Raw genomic sequence first — 20,254 nt, forward strand, 5'->3', positions numbered from 1 at the left:
AATTCATAACAAGGCTTGGAAAATTAACTAGAGTCACATGTGATTGTTCCTTGTACCTCAAATTAATTATTGTTGACCATGGGTGAGTTTACGGCCATAAACTCCAAGTTTACAGCCGTGAACTCCCTTAAATATGGTATAAGTCCATTTAATCCATTCCAAGGCATTTGAGAAATTCATTCCAACAATCCCCATGTCCAAACAAGCCATTAAACACTCAAAATCACACCAATATGAGTTTACGGTCGTAAACTCATGTATGTATGTGTTTTGTGGCTGTAAACTCCCTTAAAGGTTTACTCTTGGGGAGTAAACTCAAATCCCAAGTCCCTAGTGCCATTTCACGTCCGAAGATGTCACCCGGGTCACTCCAAACGCTCGTTTTGAGGTGTTTAACCTCGTTGGAGTGTAATGTTCCATATAATTAGTGATTGTAAATCTAATTAGATATATATAGACATTATTACATTTTACATAGGGATATCGCGAGTAATCAAGCCCCGAACCAACGTCTAGTGTCCAAAACCGTCGCATTTACCCCTACCCTTTTTCACTGTTTTCAGGGGGAACACAAGAAAAAGTACAAGGGATTACTTGTACTCAAATCATGTTTTCATGTGTGTGTTTCACATTTTATATGCTTTTAACACTGATTGCTGCAACTGATAATCGTTTGAACACGCAGATCACGTAAACATATATTTGTGAAATGGATTTTAAACTGTTATGTTTTACATATATTTCACAAATGGTTTTCCATATTTTATCAGTTAAAAGCCAGACATTAGAACATTTGAACATAAAACCTGTACTGTTTTGTCCTCGGTAACACTCCAAAGATATACGCGAGTGGAGGACTATCATATTATTACTAGTAAATGTGTTAATCCTGTATGATTGGAGACACGTCCTCGGCAAACACTCCACAGAGATACACGAGTGGAGGACTACACCTGTAACCAGAATCTCTGGGAATTAGAGAGTGTGACTTGAGTGTATAGATCTATACGGGGCTGACTACCCCACACCTGGCTGTTAGCTACAACCGAACCGAAATGGTTCAAGGGTGACGAAAGTCATAAGGATGTGGACTACTTATTGCCACAAGGTTTAGTCCATCGTATGGTTATGGAAATCGCAATTAGGATAACAAAGATTTACTTATAGTAATAATGAACAACTTTATACATTTCACAAGATAACCAGGTTTCGGTATACATCTTTTACATACGGTAACCTACATTCAGGAAAGTATGGGACTTTCCTGAGGAAAACATTGAACATAACCACATATTCGGAAAAACATCTTTTACATACGGTAACCTACATTCAGGAAAGTATGGGACTTTCCTGGGAAACCTTGTACATAACCAGGTCCAACAGAAATGCATCTTTTACATTGATAACCAACATTCAGGAAAGTATGGGACTTTCCTGGGGAAACGTTTACATAATCAGAAAAGGGTAACAAACCGGATAACTTTACATCTTTCACAATTGGTAATACACAATCAGGAAAGTATGGGACTTTCCTGGGTATACATTGGTACATAACTAGAACAGTATGTCAAACCAGATAACCTAACTGTACATTTACACAAGAGATAACGTGTTTTCAATGACAACTTTACTTTACATGTTGATAAACAATAACAAACCTTTTTAAGAAAATATGGGATTTTCTTGGTGTGCGTAACATTTCATAAATAGAAAGGAAACTTGAACATTTCACAAACAAAAACTACTTATGAACTCACCAGCGTTATGCTGATTTTCAAACCGCTTGTGTTCTCAGGTCAGCGTTAGTACAGGTACCCGAAGATCCTTTTTGTCCGAAGACGGTGTACTCGGAAGACCCGTTTCATTTTGTTCATATATATACTATGTATCACAACTGTACAACTTTACTTTTGAAACAATTGTAAAACTTTTCTTATGTAATGTAATGGTTGTTTTACTTTACTTACTATGTGCATTGGATTTGATACTCAACGTGGACTCAACCCCGGAAACATTTCCGCCTTCAGTTTTCGGGGTGTGACATTACGCGCGGCTTACATCCCATATTTGCTTTCCCCACTCTCTTGGTCTTAACCCGATAAGACCATAGCTATATTCTCATATCCGGACTCCCTAAAGGCTCATACTCCATAAAGTTCGTGACTTTAAGCCTTTGCATGGCTGATAAAGTCCCAAACCCAAATACTCTCACTCTTTACTCCCAAAAATGCTCATATCTCATGCATGGGGTGGTTTTGACGTCCAAGATCCTATTTTTATGAGTCCAATCCACTTGAGTCACTTAATGGGACAGATATAAGGTTCTGGAGTTCAACAACTCATAAAGCTTCAAGCTTTGGGACCAAAAACACTAAAATGGACCATAATATGCACAAATTAAAAAGGATGAGAAAGCTCTGAGCTTTATACCTTCAAATGATGCTCCAACCACAGAAAAGCTTAGATCCAAAGCCTAGACTCCAACTCTATTCTCTTCATTGCTCCTTCTTCACTCAAAGGATCCCACAAGAACACTTAGAAGCTTACAAATGGTCACTCAAGCTCATGGAGAAAATTAGGGTTTTGAGAAGGTTGAGGGATGGAAATGGTGGCCAGAAATGAGGCCATCATGTTCCTTAAATAAGGGCACACCCCTCAATTAGGGTTTTCACCCTAAGCCTAGTATGCCCAGCGTACTAGGTGGCCTCTGCGTCCAAATCATGCACATGAGTACGCTAAGTGTACACACGTGTACGCCCCGCTTAGTCAACTGCCACATTTTCTCAAACAAGGGACCAAACTTGCCAACACTTCAAACTATCATAACTTCTTCATTATAAGTCTGTTTCCAATGAATCCTCACATCCATGGAAAGATGGCGAGAAGCCCTACGCTTCTAGTAACTTGTCGCAGCCTCAAGGCTTTCTCATGCCCGGGTTGCAACCCACAAACCCTAGATCATAGACGATCTGAAATAGGATGTCACATTTCTAATATATTTTTGTTTAACATTAATAATAATAAAAGAAAATTAGAATAGGCCCCTTGATATAATGAATATCATAATTTTATTAATTGTTTGTGTAGAGATTGATCAACTAGGTGCGGTCGAGATGACCACATATTGCCTAAGGTATAATCGAAAACTAATATGAGCTTAAACAATATATATATATATATATATATATATATATATATATATATATATATATATATATATATATATATATATATATATATATATATATATATATATATACACACACACACAAAACTAATAAAAAATAAAAACAATTATGATAGTTTATAACCATTCTATTTTTTAACTTAAATATAAGAAAATATACTTTAAATATTATAAAATAATAATAAAATAATATAAAATAATTATTAAAAACTGAAATTATAGAATTATAAACATTATATAAAATTAATTAATAATGAAAAAAAAAAAGTTCGACGCAAACCGCAGGACCCTATCACATTTATAATCTTTTATTCATTAAATATGATTGGGTTATGTTTTTTTTTTTTTAATTTTTTATATTTGACTTTAGTATTAGTTGTTTTGACTAAATGATTTGTGGTTTTAAGAGGTGTATTTAGAATCCCCCAGCATAAAATACTTCAAATGAGCTCAAGGGCAATTTCATCATTCAAGGGAAGTATTTTAACTTAACTCTTGGTTAGTTAGAGAAAGTTTTTTAGAAGATGGTTATCCAGTTATGTTCTGTTTTGTCCATCTTTCAATGTATATATGTTGTAGCTCATTTGTATCTTTGAATCAATTGAATACAATCTTGCAGATTCATTTTTTTCTTCATCTTGAAATTCTATAGAACTTCTATATATTTATAGTTACTTACCATGTCCATTGTCAATTCTTGGTCATCGAGATTCATAGTAATTCATATTAATATTTAGGTGTAGATATTACCTCTTTTTTTCTCCTTTCAAACATGGTGTTTGGTGGCAAATTGGCGATCAAGATGGTGATCCTAACGTCACGAAGAGAGAAGTGAGGAGATTTGGATTCAAGGACTGTTAACTTGATAAAAAGGTAAGCTTTATATATATATATATATATATATATATATATATATATATATATATATATATATATATATATATATATATATATATATATATATATATATATATATATATATATATATATATATATATATATATATATATATATATATATATATATATTTGTTCTTTATGAAATCATCTCTCTTTTTAGAAATCATTGTTTTTGCTAAAATTATTGTTCAATATTCTCGTGTGTGAGTGTTGTTTGAGTTTATTTGACTTCACAACTTATGAGAATAAGCTCTTATTTTTTTTTTTTTTTACAAATCAAATCAATCTAAGGGATGTTTGGGTTTGTTTATATTATATTTTTGATGAATCTGCAAAATTGGTCCCTGTGGTTTCGAAAAAGCTATGGATAGGATCCAAAAGTTTCCGACTTGCATGAAATGTCCAAAATCAAGAATTCCTTGTAATTTTAGTCCTAAAAAGGTTTAAATGACTATTTTGCCCCTATTATTTCTATTTTACATTTTGTTTTGTTTTAGTATTTAAATAATCATAAAAAAAAATAAAAATAAATAAATTATCACCCTCTTTAATAATTAATTAATTATGAAAAATAAAAAATAAAATCAACTACTCTCTCTCTCTCTCTCTCTCTCTCTCTCTCTCTCTCTCTCTCTCTCTCTCTCTCTCTCTCTCTCTCTCTCTCTCTCTCTCTCTCTCTCTCTCTCTCTCTCTCTCTCTCTCTCTCTCTCTCTCTCTCTCTCTCTCTCTCTCTCTCTCTCTCAAATGACACCAACCAGGAAACCACCCCATGCTAATTTCACTTATTCACCACCACTACCACCACACCCCTCCATCTCCACCACCCTCATCTTCATCTTTTCCTACAGCCTACCCCTACGTCGGCATTGCTGCTTACACCGTCCTTATCGACCCATCGTCGGCTATAGCTTCAGATTAATGAGCATGAACTTTATCTAGGTTCTCTAAGCTCATATTCTTCCTCTACCTACGCCTTCTTCTTCCTTTAGCTATAAATCTGACGACCTCGTTATCAGAGATGCATCTCTAGGTAGAACAGGTCCGACGACCTTCTTATCACTGTCGACCCTAGTAATTCCGACATCCAATTTGGGGGTTTTATGCACAATCAAGAACAAACATTCTATAGGTACAAATTTTCTTCGGCTTATGCAATGCTAGAAGGTGGATTCAACAAAGATGTCATGTCTGTTGGAGAATACGAGATTTTACAAAATTTAGATCGATTGAATAGAGAAAGAAGAAGCAGTGATGCTATTGCTATTGGTTCTGATTTGGGGTATCGAAAACGGTTTTAGTTGATTTCTTGCTAACCTCCATTCATCCACACCGATGTTCAGACCTGAATCCCCTTCAAATGAGTTTTGTTGATGCTAGTGTTCTTATCAGTGAAGATAGGCGAGTCTTGAATTTAACCCTATTGCAAAACAATATGATACCCTTTGTAAGGAATCACCAAGAGGATTAGCGGAGTACCAATTCTGAAAAAGAATTGAGTCAACGAGGTAGCATTTTCACATGAACTGCTCATACTCATACAAGTCATCATCAGAAAATCTCCATTGTGATGATGAGTCTTCATTGTAGATCGATGTTGAAGCTATCGACAATAAAATTGGAACTCTTCCATGGAATCTTGCAGAAGCAGATGACATTTGTGTGTGTGTGTGTGTGTGTGTGAGAGAGAGAGAGAGAGAGAGAGAGAGAGAGAGAGAGAGATTAATATAAAGATACAAAAATGAAAAGGAAAAGAAATTAAAAAAGAATCATTGAAAAAGCATATAAGTCATTTTAGGTTGTATGTGGACCAAATTCACAGATAATAGAGTTTGCGAGGACCAAATCCACTGAAATTTTCTGATTTGGACAATCCATACAAGTCAAAAGGATTTTAGACCTCATCTAAAGTTTTTTACAAACCACAAGGACCAAATTTGCAGTTTTGTCTATATATATATATATATATATATATATATATATATATATATATATATATATATATATATATATATATTAAAAGTGTTAATTAGTTTATCATGTGAAAATTGTAGAGTTCTTTTAAATGTTTGTATAGCTAAAAAAAAATTCACAGATGTTATTTTTTACTGTTTGATAAATTCTCTATGTAAAATGACCGAAAATGACATCTTACATATTATTGTTTTTTAAATTTGATGTAAAAATGTAATTTAGTTTCTCGAGTTTCAAAGTAATTAAACAAAGTGATTATTAGTATCATACCGGAATATGCTAAAAAATTAGTTTAAATAAGCAAATCCCAAACACACCCCAAAATATATGTATGTGTTTAGAGTCTTGGAACAGTGACAATCTCTCACCTTCTTTGTAAATCAAAGGAACATCTCTATTTGTAAACCCATAAATTGAACAAAATTTATAAAAAAAATAAAAAATAAACAATAATGTTATTGATTTTACAGAAAATAATACGTTTGCTATTTCATCATCTAAGTCCAATTCACGCTTTTTTTTATCAATCAAATTAAATGCAAGTACATTATTTATAGATTACAATTTACATGCCCAATTCGTCAAACTAATATCATATATATACATCCCCTTGAAGACAATCAACAATGGCGGGTGAAAATCGGTTAAAATATCAAAAGATTAATGAAACACAGCAAGCATATAACATCACTACTAGTACATATATATATAGAATTTATCACCTAAATTTTAACATTAGTCACACGTGTCACAACTAGAAACCACTATTTATCTTTCTTGTATATTCTAATATATATATATCATGTACTATAATAACTATCGTGTCATCTATATATGTTTCACCAACAAATTAGAAATTACTACACGTGAGTTTCTTTTGAGGGGAAGAAAACACCTTCTTACATCATAAGTGTTTTCATAATCTGAATTATACGAATAACTAAAAGACATACATAAATGTTACCTTAATCTCAATGTGTCTATTCTGGTTCCATTTCCAATTCCTGACATATTAAAGTGGCGTCGCAATGCAAGACTGGAATAATACCCAATTAAAAAAAAAAAAAAAAATTATGTTAGAGATAAACACTCACAGAAGTTACGCTAGGGGCAAAATTGGCATGTTGCATTGTGTATTTGTGTTTGATATGCATATTAGACTGAGACAAAAGTAGTAAAAAAAATTTCTACTCAAGATGGAACGAGAAACCTGATTTTGGAAAAAGACGTAAATGTCCTTTTCATCTTTATCATTGAAATAAGAGGGGTATTTATGTCTTTTTACACACTTTGTACAATGGATGAGACAAAATACAAGAAAAAAAAAAAAAAAACACTATTTATTTTCAAACGACGTAAGTCATTCAACTTTTTCCTTTAGTAATCATTATACTTTTTTGACTGTTTAAAAAAAGCATTTTTTACGAATGCCTATTTATGACAGAAAAACACAACTTACTTTTACTAATCAAGCGACTTAGCCATTAAACTATTAGTTTTTTATGATTATTATAATAACAATTAAGTAGATAAATTGATCAAAAAGTGAAATTTTGTGCTTAATTTGAGAAATTGAAAAGGGAAAAATACAGAAAATCATAACTCACTTTCACCCCTTTATCCATTTACGCATTAAACCATTATTTTTTATAATTATTATAATACCACCTAAGTAGCTAAATCTAAATCAATAAAAGTGTAAAAGTACAATTGTGCTTTTTTGTATTATAATAATTATAAAAAAAAGATTGTTTAATTGCTAAATCCATAAAGTTTTGTATTATAATAATTATAAAAAAAAAAAAAAGATTGTTTAATTGCTAAATCCATAAAGTGGTAAAAGTATGTTATACTCTTTTGTATTGTGCTCCTTCTCAAAACCTAAAAAAATTTAAATGGTTAAAAAAAAGTATAACAATTTAATCACTATAGAAAAAAGTCTAAGTGTCTATTTCCATATAAAAGTGAAAGTAAAAGTATATGTCTATATCTATACTTGTGGGTGGGACAAAAAGCTGCAACTTTTATCCTTTTTACATCAGTCTCAGTCCAATACACACCAAACACATTACAGCCAGTCCAATGCACACCAAACACAGTACAACTTATACTGTTCAATGTTCAATACACATCTTACGTGCAATTATTCGGAGGTCTCCAAGACGGCGTTGGTGACATTTTCAATCGAGGAGGAAGCGCCATAAATTTTTTCCAATCTTGAAGCAAATTTTTAAGATCATGAACTTTATTCCCGAGTCCCACACAACAATTCGCATGCATTGTGCAAACTTTGTTTAAATCTTTACTAGGTTCACAAAATCCACCGAAATACGAAGTGCTTAAAAACTTTATTTGTAATTTAATTTCGATTAAAAAAGGATGGAATTTGATGTTGTTGAGGACATCTTGATCGTGTAAATTTGGGTATAATTCTCTTGATGTGTACCAAAATTTGTAAAATTGTATTGACCGAATGTTTGACCTCACAAATGAAAAGCCTCCGTTTGGAATATTGGATTTTAGATCGGTTGAGTTTCCAGAGTAATGGTCGCATGCGATTTGGAAATCTGTGTTTGGGTGGAAATGTGGGAACGGGTCCCGGAACCACATGACATCAGCATCCTGGATGAAATAGCAATGTACTTTTAATTTTATTAAGTTATTGTATTTTTGAAAAATGTATTCAATTGTAGCGTTATGCTTATAATTTGTTTTTCTTATGAGGAAATTATGGTTTGAAAAATGTATCCAATTATATTAATGAAAATTGAAAACTATTTTGTTTTTTTTTATGATGTTTAAATAATTGAATTGGTTTTTCAAAGTACAATGCTAGTGTAAAGAAATGAATGTAGGATGCTATAATGGACAAATACATTGCTATATCTTACAATTAAGGATTAATCTAAAAAAAAATTGTTATATTTTATGTTTTTTTAATCGGATTGAACCTCAAATTTATTTTTTTTCCTGAAAAAGACCTTGTATTTTTTCATTTTTTCCGAAAAAGCCCTCAACTTTGTATTTTTTTTTCTGAAAAAATCCCTCAACCTTCTAAAGGCTTCCAAATAAACCCTCAACCTTTTTAGCTTTTCTCGAAAAAAAAAAAACCCTCACATTTTACAATTTTTTTGGAAAAAAAATGACTAAAAGGGTCAGATCGGAAAAAATGAAAAAATACAGGGTCTTTTTCAGGCAAAAAAATAAATCTGAGGTTCAATCCTATAAAAAGAAACATAAAATATAATGTCTTTTCCGAAATTAACCCTAAGTTCAATCTCAAAGTAAACATATGGGCCAAATATGTTGTATTGTAGAACCCCTCAAAACGACGTAGTTTTGAATATAAACATCACATTCTTGATTTTATTTTTCTCATAAGTATTCTATTTCACAAGGGGTTTTGTTTTTACTTTTTATAACTCAAAACTACGTTGTTTTGACTTGTTCAAACTTCTAACTTCTAAACCTAGACTTGGGTACATAACAACACAAAAATCCACTTTTTCCTATATATATATATATATATATATATATATATATATATATATATATATATATATATATATATATATATATATATATATATATATATAGAGAGAGAGAGAGAGAGAGAGAGAGAAAGTGTGTGTGTGTGTGAGAGAGAGAGAGAGAGAGAGAGAGAGAATACCGTGAAGAGAAAGTTGTATCCCAATTCAAGAACAGAACGAAGAAAGTCAATTCTAAGCCACATCATCTTCAAATAATCAGGGGTCATAAAATAGGCTTCATGAGAGAGATCATATCCTTCAGTAACAAGTGCAAAGCAATGAGAGTGTACACGTTTACAGCTCATAAAAGCTTTCTCATCAAGGGCAATAATCACCAAATGATTTAAAAGTCTGCTTGTTTTGTAACCAATTCTAAAACTTTCCAAAAATAGATCCAGAATTGAGTTTTCCGGATCTGCCCATGCTTTATTTAGAGTTGTTAGAATAACCGTTTTGTCTTCCATGGAAGCTTCCTTTAACACTGTTTCTAGATTTGTGTCACCACTGTCCTACAATACCAACACATGATCAATACAATAATCAATAATGAATAAAACAGTAAGGGTAAAATAGTCATTTCACATGGTATTAAGTCTTAACGGCATAAATAAACCGTGTCCGCTTTCAGGTGAGAATTACATTTCAGGGAGGGAAAAGGTTAGAAATGGAACTATTGGACCATATCCGTAAAAATCGATAAACCTTAGGGAGGGAAAATGTAATTTACCTGTTTTTTAAGTTCCATATGTTAATCATATAATAAAAACCAATAATAATAATAATAATAACAATATATAAAGGAAAGGATAAAATAGTCATTTACATGGGCTTAACAGGTTAAAATAAACATGGTCCATTTTAGGGACTGAAAGTGTGACAATAATACTTTTTAGAGGGAAAAAAGGTTAAAAGTAAAACTACTGGACCATATCCATAAAAGTCAACAAATATAGGGATGAAAAATGTGATTTATCCATTTATTAAGTTCATGTTCAATCATAATAAAAAACAATAACAGTAATAATAACAAATATAAAAAAGGGTAAAATAGTCATTTTCATGGGCTTAAGGGCCTGAAATAAATGGTGTCTAGTTCAGGGAGTGTGAGTGTGACAAAAACAATTTTCAGGGGCGAAAAGTTTTGAAATGAAACCATAGGACCACATCTGTAAAAATCAACAAACTACAGGGATGAAAAAGGTAATTCACCCAATTGTTAATTTCCTTTTCTTAACAAAATGGTGGAGTAGAAGTTAATGGATATTATGTCCCTCATGATGGCTTAAATAAATTTATGAAAACACAATTTAGGGAGGTTTTTTAACAAAACATGTAGGGTTTGAGCATCATATAAAAGTTTAACAATTTATAGGAAGATGCATTCAAAGTTATCTAGTATCTTATAATTATATATATTAATATGTGAGGCAATATTAGAGGCTTTTAACATATTCATGATGGTTTTGCATATTGTATTGAAATAAAAATAGCAATAAAATTTTAATTTTTTCCTATTGATAGCCTTGTACACTGAAATTTTTTACCCAATCATAACAATGTCATCTAAATACAAAGCAATTTTAACTGATATAACTTGGTGGATTTTTCAAAGTACAATGATTTAATTATGAAAGAACTGAATAGAAATATTTGAAAAGTAAGATCTTATAATAAACAAATATATGTAAGTATGTTATTATTTCTTGCATTTAGCCCATTGAGTAACAGATTCAGATGGTTGAGACTAGGGTAAGATAATCTAAAAGCTGCAACACAAGAACTAGATCAACTAAGGTCAAGAACTTCAAGGGTGATGACCAAATCTGTAGCAGATTATACTCTCAAAAGACCAAAGTTCTCCTAATTCAGTGAAAAGGGATCCACACTTGACTCCTAAAGTTCAAATCGATTACAATCCAAGCTCAAAATAGAAACAATTTAACCTAATTGCATCCCTTCTCGTATAGCTTAGCTCAGTAACTATTTTTTCTCTCAATTTTGGGCATAATTCTGTCAAATTGGAAGCCAAACGAAATTTGAACTCCTTCTATGGAAAGGAGAGAACGTTTCTCATAATACAAATTTGGGCATAATTCTGCTACCTTTTGATATTTGAAGATACAAGCTCAGGCATCATCACTACTTGCTACATTTTGTATAATCATTGATCAATGTGAATTCATATACATTGTGCAAGACTATGATTCATGATAAACATTGCCAGTGACCGATTGATATACCAATTTACTAGCGCTAATAAACGGTCCTGATAGCAGAAATACGAACATAAAACAATGTCTAGAGCAGAGACTTACCAGCAAGGAATCAGAGAGCAAGGAAGGGAATATGTGAGTCGATGGAACAAAGTAGTCTGGGAACAGGATCCGGTCGTGATCGAAGGCTCGATTGAAAACGACATAAAAGAAGCCAAAAACGACGACAACCAACGCGGCAGTGCGAAGACGGCGAAGGACAAGGGAGAACCTGATTTCCGAAAAGTAGCCGCGCAACATATCTCCGGAGAACAGGCAACAAATTCCCGCCTGAGATGATCTTCTCAGGCGAACATTTGGCGTCCTTCGTCGCCGTTCCGGTGGTTCCGGTTTCATTTATGCAGTGGAAGTACCGTTGTGAAACCAACGTACAACTGGTTATGCATAGTTTACAACCGATTGGAGACAATTTCCTGACATGAAAGCATTCTTTCGTTCATCGATTTTGACAATTATGGCTGGTGTGGGCCGAACCCGTATATTGTTTAACACTTTTAAGTTTTAACAATTCAATTGTATTTGTATCCGCCTCTTCAAAGCTTAATTTTGTAATGACAGATGCTACAAAATGTCGTACCTATATTGTAAACCTTATGTAATGGAAGCTGATTTTTCCACATGGTATTTTAATTCATCTACTGGAAAACTAAAAGGTGGACATTTTTACCCTTCACTCTATATTTTAATTTTTGATTTTGGAGAGATAGAAACGTGATCTATTGTATTTTTAACTTTTGATATTAAAGAGATAAAAACGATTTGTTTCCAAACTACGAACAAAACGAACGACGTCCGGCTTCTTCCTTGTTCTGTGTTGCTCATCTGCTGCATCTTCCTCTCGGCTCAAAAGGTATGTTAACTTGAATCATTCCTAGAATCCGTTAAAACCATGTGCTTCATCATCATTGATTACATAGAATAAAAAATAATAAAGAAACGATTTTTTTAACCCTAAAGTACTCATGATTATAAGATCCTTCATCTTCTAAACAAGAGAGATAAATTAGTGTGTGTTTGTTATTGAGTTTAATTTCTCAAAGAAACTTTATTTCTTCCATTAATTTGAGTATCGATCCATATATATATATATATATATATATATATATATATATATATATATATATATATATATATATATATATATATATATATATATATATATAAAAAGAAAGCTTCATCATCTATTTGCATGCCTTCTAATGTTCTTTCATGTCACAATGTGCTGCTAAACTATTGATTTGTTTTATGTTTTTTTTTTATTGTGGGTGTTTGGTTTCTAGTTTAAGCTTTTAATGCAGTTTGGACATTTAAATTGTGTTGATCGCAATATTGTGTCACTTAAGCTTATTTTTGATGATTTTTTTATAATCAAATGATGGCAGAATTTTTCTTCCAGAGACTTCATTATATGTTTTCTCTTTATTTGCTCTTTGTAGTTAAGTCAAAACAACTTTCTGTCTTCTTTCTTCTTTCCTAACTGATGAGTAAAATATAAAAGCAAAAGTACTCTTTTGACTTCACAACCTAGGTAATTGTTAGTATTATATACATTTTATGTTTTATCTATATTTATTAGAATAGTTGTTGATATTTTACATTTGGTAATTGTAAATTGTCAACTTATTTATATCTTCAAGCATAGATAGCTTAGTTGATGTTTTATTTTCGATTTTTGAATGTAATGTCTGATTATGTTAAAAATGAATGTTAACAGTTAGGAATGGATTCATCAAGTCCTACAATACAAAATGAAGAACTTTATTTAGCTAACTCCAAATTTGATTCATATGATGAACTACTAAAGAGTGTAAGAGATTTTTATTACGTTAAAGGATACGGAATATCTATTCGAGATTCAAGTAAAGACAAATATGTCACTTTGCAATGTGATAGAGGTGGTTGTTATCGAGATAGACTGAGTATTGGAGATAAAAGGAAGAAGAATACCGGATCTCGCTTGATTAATTGCCCTTTTCAGATTGTAGGTAAAAAGGAATATGATGGCGGTTGGATACTTAAGGCAAAAAACTTGTCTCACAACCATGAACCATCTACTGATATCTCTGGGCATCCATCATTTCGTCGATTATCACCAAATGACGTACAAAGTGTCAAAAACATGACGCTTTCTGGCATACCCCCAAGGCAAATTCTTTCTTCTTTACGTCAAGGAAACCCGAACCTTCCGGCAGTCTCTCGAACTATATACAATCTGAAGGCAAAAATTCGCAAGGAAAACTTGGGAAATCGATCAACGGTTAGTGCTTTATTTGAAGAGTTTGAAAAAGAGGGTTTTATCTATGATATTTTACATAACTCAATAGGGCATATAACCCATTTGTTCATTGCACATCCTTTGTCGATTAAATTGGCAAAAGTTTTCTCTAATATATTTATAATGGATTGCACATACAAAACCAACAAATATAACATGCCTCTCCTTGATATCATTGGGGTTTCATGTTTTAATACATCTTTTTATTCTGGGTTTGTATTTCTGGAGAGAGAGGATGAAGATAGTTACATTTGGGCATTAAGTGTGTTTAAGAAGACTCTTGAAAACCGTGAACCGTCTGTGATTATGTCTGATAGAGAGTTGGCACTAATGAATGCCATAAATATGGTATTCCCAAACACGACAAACCTTTTATGTATTTGGCATATTGAAAAGAATGTGTTGGCAAATTGCAAGAAGCATTTTCCACATACAGAAGAGTTTGATATATTTATGTCAAGTTGGAATAATGTAGCATATTCAACAAGTAAAACTATTTTTGAGCATAATTGGGGTGAGTTTGAGTTGTTTTATCAGACGAAAAAAGTTGCAATCAAGTACATCAAAAAAACATGGTTGCCTTGGAAGGAAAAGTTTGTTAGTGCTTGGACAGAAAATTATTTGCATTTTGGTAATCGGTCATCATCAAGGGCTGAAGGTGCTCATGCGAAACTGAAACAATATCTACAAGTATCTACAGGTGGCTTTCAAGATGTTACCAAAAAGATTTGTCTTGCAATCAAACATGAGTTCAATGAGATTAAAGTGAAACTCGCAAGTGAGAGAATCCAAATTCTTCATAAGTGAGAGAATCCAAATTCTTCACAACATTAATTTTTACATTAACCTTTAATATATTTTTGGTTTTTAGGTACAATGACTCCTTGCACCAGTCATTTTTATGGCAACCATGGGTCTTCCTTGTGCTCACAAGATAAAACATTTAGAAGGAATGAAACTTTATTGGAGGATTGATACGATATGTTTGAATTCAGAAGATGATTTACACAATGATGGAGCCAAGGAATTTGATGAGTTGCTTAGTGAGTTGTCTTCAAGATATCAAATATGGCCTCAAAGTAAGAAAGAATTTGCTAATTCTATGATTACTCAACTTCTAACTAAATCTGATATATTATTTGAGCCTTTGATTCGCCGACCAAAGGGTAGACCTCCAAAATCAAAAAATAAAAGAGGAATAAATTCTACCGCACGAGACCCTTCAATATTTGAGTTTGTAGAATCATCACAAGCACAAAAAGATTCAAGTTCTACCCATGTCGTGCAAATGATCAATGAAGTGTATGATAATGTTGGTCATGTAAGTCATGAAAACGACTTACTTGATCTAAATTCATATCCCACTTTTTCAAGTGATGATATGCCATATGAATAGTTTGATTATTTGATATGCATTAGGTGTGTTTTTTTTTTGGACAACATTTTATTGTTATTTGATTTGTATTGGGTTGAAGTTGTATTTTTTGTTATATAGTTTACTATATAATAGTTTTATCTTTATAACATCTATTAATAAAAAAAATGCATGCGTTAACCTTCACTGTAAGTATAAATAGGAGTGTACCCAAACAACTTTTAGTTCCAAAACTTCTCTTATTCCATTAAACAATATTAATAGTTAACTGAATTATTGACGTTGTAGAATCATTAAACTACTCTTATTCCAATAAACAATATTAAGACTTAATTGATTTATTCACATTGTAGAATATTTTTATTTTTAAACCTTGTCGGTGTATAACAACAAAGTGAGTTTAATATTTACTAAAATCCAATTCACCACAGTTGGTGTAAAAAATAAATAAAAGCAAAATAAAATGTAATATATTATATTGGTTAAATATTTTCAAGAAAGATATATAACTGTGAGGCAAGATAACTTTTTAAATTGTTGGAAAATATATTTGGCATTGATCACGTAAAAAAGGGATGTAAAGTTTGGAAAGATCTTTCTTTGTTTTCATTACTCTAAATTAAAATTAAATTATATTGATTAAGGGTAAAATAGTCCATTCATTAATTATTCCTTGGAAATATTAAAAGTCTTCCTTGGAAATATCACCTCCCTTATGTAATATGTTTGCCCGAATATTTAGACCAAAACTAGATAGACATTATTCTAATTTTAGCCGCTTATCTTTTGTATAATTTCGTATCAACTCGTTTATTTCAGATCGGGTTAAGGTGTTATGGTTTAGATTTTGAAAAATGCATGTCGTGTTGCATTGAAATACTAAATATTGTGATTGAAGTTTGATGGAGATGACAAATATCAAATTACACTTTGTACCCTTGCGAAGACGTTAGTGAAGCGTGTGTGGTTAGCCGACACACTAAATGGGCTCTAAGCAAAGGTGACAAAGGGTGACTCGATGTTTGTCATAGTTCGATGGAGTGTGTATGGTTAACTGGCACAACGAATATGTAATTGTAACATTGGGGGCACCATGTATATTTGTGTGGTTATTCAAACCATGTTTTGTGATCCTCGGCATCCCAATCCAAAATCGAGAGGCATATCGAGATTTAAACATGTCATTGAAAAGTTCAATGAATCTCAAAGGATCTAGGAGTTTTCAATACATTTAAAACTTAATCTCTTTTTCGTTTTTCATGGTGGAAAATTAGTGAATCGTCATTCACTTACCTTCACATGTTCTGCAATTTGTATTACGGCATCTCTCTTCCGAATTGTAGAATATTGTGTTGGGTCCTAGCCTTAATATCTCATTCGGGTGTTTTATTAAGGACTCATTCAATCAAATAAGTTAAATTTTCTCCCGTTTTGTAGATGTCAAAGTATGAAAACTATGGTATTCCCAAAACCCTTGGAACAAGCTTTCCACATGAAGATGATATTCCATGATTCGATCGAGGAACGAGAGATCATGCTTCACTTCCTCCACCTCCTCCTATTATTCTCCTTGAACCACAAGTTCAAAGGCTTGAAAAGTTCAAGCTCACTCAAGCCTTTTTGGCAAGTAAACACAAAGAATGAAAGTTAGTGTGTGCACACATCTTAGAGATGAAGTTGCGCATTGACAGGTTAAGAATGTTGGGATTCGTTGTCTGTGAGAAGGTGGTTGTTGGTTGGGTTCTTCAATCACTTCCCGACTCATATAGTGAGTTCGTAAGAGAGTACTATATGATAGACCACGACATAACCCTTATCGATCTCACCTATTTGCTTGTTGCTGCTGAATCAACAATGATTTGGCGCACTGGAGAAGCAAAGTTGATTGGTAGATCTGCCTTCCAAACCTCCATAGACATAGGCAATGGCAACGAAAGGTATGTCATTGTCGAAAAGTTTGACCATAAGATAAAGGAAAAGTTTGAGGTAGTTCTGTGTGTTGTTCCAAAGGAGTCAATTTGCTTTTATTGCCAAAAAGGGGCATTAGAGACGAAGCTACCCTGTCTACCTGAGAGATCTAAGAGATGGGAGAGTCAAGACGTATGGCTCTACTTCAGGTAAAATCCATTAACTAACTCTATAAGTTCCTATTTTTTTTTATTCTTAATACATGATGTGATAACATTACATTTTATGTTTTGTAGGATCGAAGAAAAGAGGGGAAGCTTAAAGGAAGAAGTGAGTTGAGTCTGATCGTGAAGAAATGGATTTCGATCGGATGATTCGATGATTGGATTTTTAGAATTTCTTAGGAATATGTAATAGCGTAGTTTTCATTTGAATTGCATTGTAAGGATAAGTTATTCCGCACCTTTTAGAAATAAAATAAATTTTGATTTTTGTCTTATTTATTTATTTCCTTGCAATGGCATGTATGAAAAATTGACGTTTGTGTATTTCTACTTTTAGTAATGTTGAAATGGATGTGATTCTTAGTTATTTTATTTGTGGAAATGTTGAGAATTTACCAAATAAGGAAAGATTTTTGTCGCCTGAGTTTCAGTTGGACAGAAACTTGGAATCATACAAATTGTATTGTATGATGAATGAGAATCTTCATATTTGGAAAATTAAGACTAATTCCTTGACAAAGAGTCAAGTGAAGGACTAGGAGAACTGGTACACAATGTTGTGCACTAGTCAAGTCCACCACAAAGAACAATAACATTATTCGTCATGATTTACTAAAAGTTTAGTAAATGTGGTTATGCTTACAAGATTAAGTGTAATTCTGAATCATTGAAAAGTTTCAATGTATGGCAGAACAAATAAGAAGAATCAATTAGGCAAAAAGATAAAAGTTTCTCCAATCTAAGAAGAAGGGAGAGTACTTATGTATCGTGTTTTATGATCGTCTTGTTGATTATGAAATCATATCACAATTAATCCTCTAAGGACATCTTAGTGCACTAGTATGGCTAAGAAGAGGAATCATAAATTATTGAAATGGTTAAATCAAAAGGATGAGTCATACTTCATTCCAAAATCAAGTCTTAGAATCATACTCCAAGATTGTGAATTGAGTAACACATCTTAAGGAGTTCTAACACACTCTTCAAATGTGAAGTAAAAAAATTTATTTTTCTTACTCTTGCACGTTTGAAATTGGTAAATTGTGATGTTTTGGATGAGACAAAGACCAACTAATACCAGTTGTGTATAGTGTTTGTCTTGATAAAAATCCGCACTAACTCTTGAATATTTGTTTGTCAAGAAATGTTTTCTTGACAAGAGAATTGCATATGTCATGTAAGTCCCTAATTTGCCTGTGTATCAATCAGATCCGTTTGATGGTGCGGAATCCCAATCAAACGGATGATGTCAGATCAAATTGAAGAGAAGAAGAAGAATAATAATATGAATCTCTGTATGAATTGATTAGAATTAAAGTTCCAGATACAAAAGATTCACACACAAAATGATCTCTAGTTTCTCTCTTCTCTCTAGCCATAAACTCTAGGGTTTATCAATATTTTCCTCACACCCCTCACCCCTATATATATACAAGAGAATATGGGCTAGTGGACATGGGCCGTAGCCGTAAACCTGTTTACGGCCGTAAATGTGACAACCCAAAATTTCCATTCTGAACAAACCATATCAAGCCAATAGAAGTAGAACAGTTACAGTGACTCGGATTTCGAGTATAAGTTTGGCAGTTTTCAGGATTTTACACTTAAGGAGATATTAGGAGAGTGGATGCACTAGGGTTTTGTGCAACACTGTTATCCCAATACTCTAGGACATTAGAGTTCGTTCCAGGAATAAAAATATTTTCTGCCAAAAATATTCAGGACTATAAATAGAATTCTGAACCAAATTGGTTCATTAGTTGAATTTCATTTAGAGAAAAGTCAAAATTCTCTCTCACGGATCTTCGGGTTTTTATCCCAAATTGTGAGTACTTCGATCTAGTTATGTTATATAGCTTAGATTATGTTTAGAAACATCAATTACATATCAAAAAGACTAGACTCGGGAGTTTACCGCCCAAGAACGTTCTTGGGGAGTAAACTCCATTTTAAGGTCCTAGAGGGTTCCAATGACCCTCAAAGCTTTAGGACTTGAACTAGAAGCCTCCATTTCATGCTTTAAACCACAAAACAATTAGGAACCATGGCAAGAAGTGATTTCACGGCCAAGGAGCTTCTTAGGCCGTGAACTCCAAGTTTAAATGCCAAAATGCCCTTAAAACTTTCCCTAAGGCTTAGACTTGATGTTAGACATGTACCGTAAAGTGATTATAGCCTAGCAAACATAAGAAATCACAAAGAAAAAGGAGTTTACGGCCAAGAAAAACTCTTGGGTCGTAAACACCTATAAAGGGGTCAAAGGACACCCTAACTCCTTCCTTAAGCCAAGAGACCAATTTGGGCATGTACCTAGATGAGTTTTGGACTAGTTAAAACACTTAGAACACCAAGAGTGAGGGAGTTTATGGCCCAAAAGGTTCCATGGCCGTAAACTCCATTAAATGGTGCCAAAGGGTGCCATAAACTCTTATAAAGACAAGTACAAAAGCCTATTTTAGTTCCTAGTTAATTTAGAGACTTGAAAGCACCATAATCACCCTCCCAAGGGAGTTTACGGCCGTAAACTCCAAGGGAAGATGGTCTCTGGACCGTAAACTCCCCAAAGGAGTTAATATGGCACCCAAACACTTGTTATAGCCTTGAAACAATTC

General features: G+C 32.7%; 2 protein-coding genes across 3 annotated transcripts; one reads left to right on the forward strand and one right to left on the reverse strand.

Moving 5' to 3' along the window:
• Nucleotides 1-6,803: 6,803 nt before the first annotated feature.
• Nucleotides 6,804-12,357, reverse strand: LOC111890035 (uncharacterized protein At4g15970). 2 transcript variants are annotated; one of them, XM_023886195.3, is made up of 4 exons: nt 11,903-12,357; nt 9,728-10,096; nt 8,195-8,679; nt 6,804-7,093 (listed from the first exon to the last, which is right to left on the reverse strand). In XM_023886195.3, exons 1-4 carry the CDS (start codon nt 12,194-12,196, stop codon nt 7,018-7,020), a joined length of 1,224 nt encoding a protein of 407 aa, XP_023741963.1. In that variant the 5' UTR covers nt 12,197-12,357; the 3' UTR covers nt 6,804-7,017. The 2 variants fall into 2 exon arrangements, with proteins under 2 accessions (XP_023741963.1, XP_023741964.1); XM_023886196.3 differs by having other exon boundaries at nt 9,728-10,091; nt 11,903-12,156.
• A 1,223-nt stretch (nt 12,358-13,580) lies between these two features.
• Nucleotides 13,581-14,942, forward strand: LOC128134153 (protein FAR-RED IMPAIRED RESPONSE 1-like). The gene has a single exon (XM_052771621.1). The coding sequence runs from the start codon at nt 13,581-13,583 to the stop codon at nt 14,940-14,942; it is 1,362 nt and encodes a 453-aa protein (XP_052627581.1).
• Nucleotides 14,943-20,254: the final 5,312 nt, after the last annotated feature.

Source organism: Lactuca sativa, chromosome 5, assembly GCF_002870075.4.
Source record: "Lactuca sativa cultivar Salinas chromosome 5, Lsat_Salinas_v11, whole genome shotgun sequence".
NCBI classification, from domain to species: domain Eukaryota; kingdom Viridiplantae; phylum Streptophyta; class Magnoliopsida; order Asterales; family Asteraceae; genus Lactuca; species Lactuca sativa.

Coding starts and splice junctions, on each gene's coding strand:
- LOC128134153 (XM_052771621.1), top strand. CDS start 13,581: ATGGATTCATCAAGTCCTACAATACAAAATGAAGAACTTTATTTAGCT.
- LOC111890035 (XM_023886195.3), bottom strand. CDS start 12,196: ATGAAACCGGAACCACCGGAACGGCGACGAAGGACGCCAAATGTTCGC. Junction 10,097..11,902: donor TGCTCTCTGATTCCTTGCTG/GTAAGTCTCTGC, acceptor TTGGTATTGTAG/GACAGTGGTGACACAAATCT. Junction 8,680..9,727: donor GATACAACTTTCTCTTCACG/GTATTCTCTCTC, acceptor TATTTCATCCAG/GATGCTGATGTCATGTGGTT.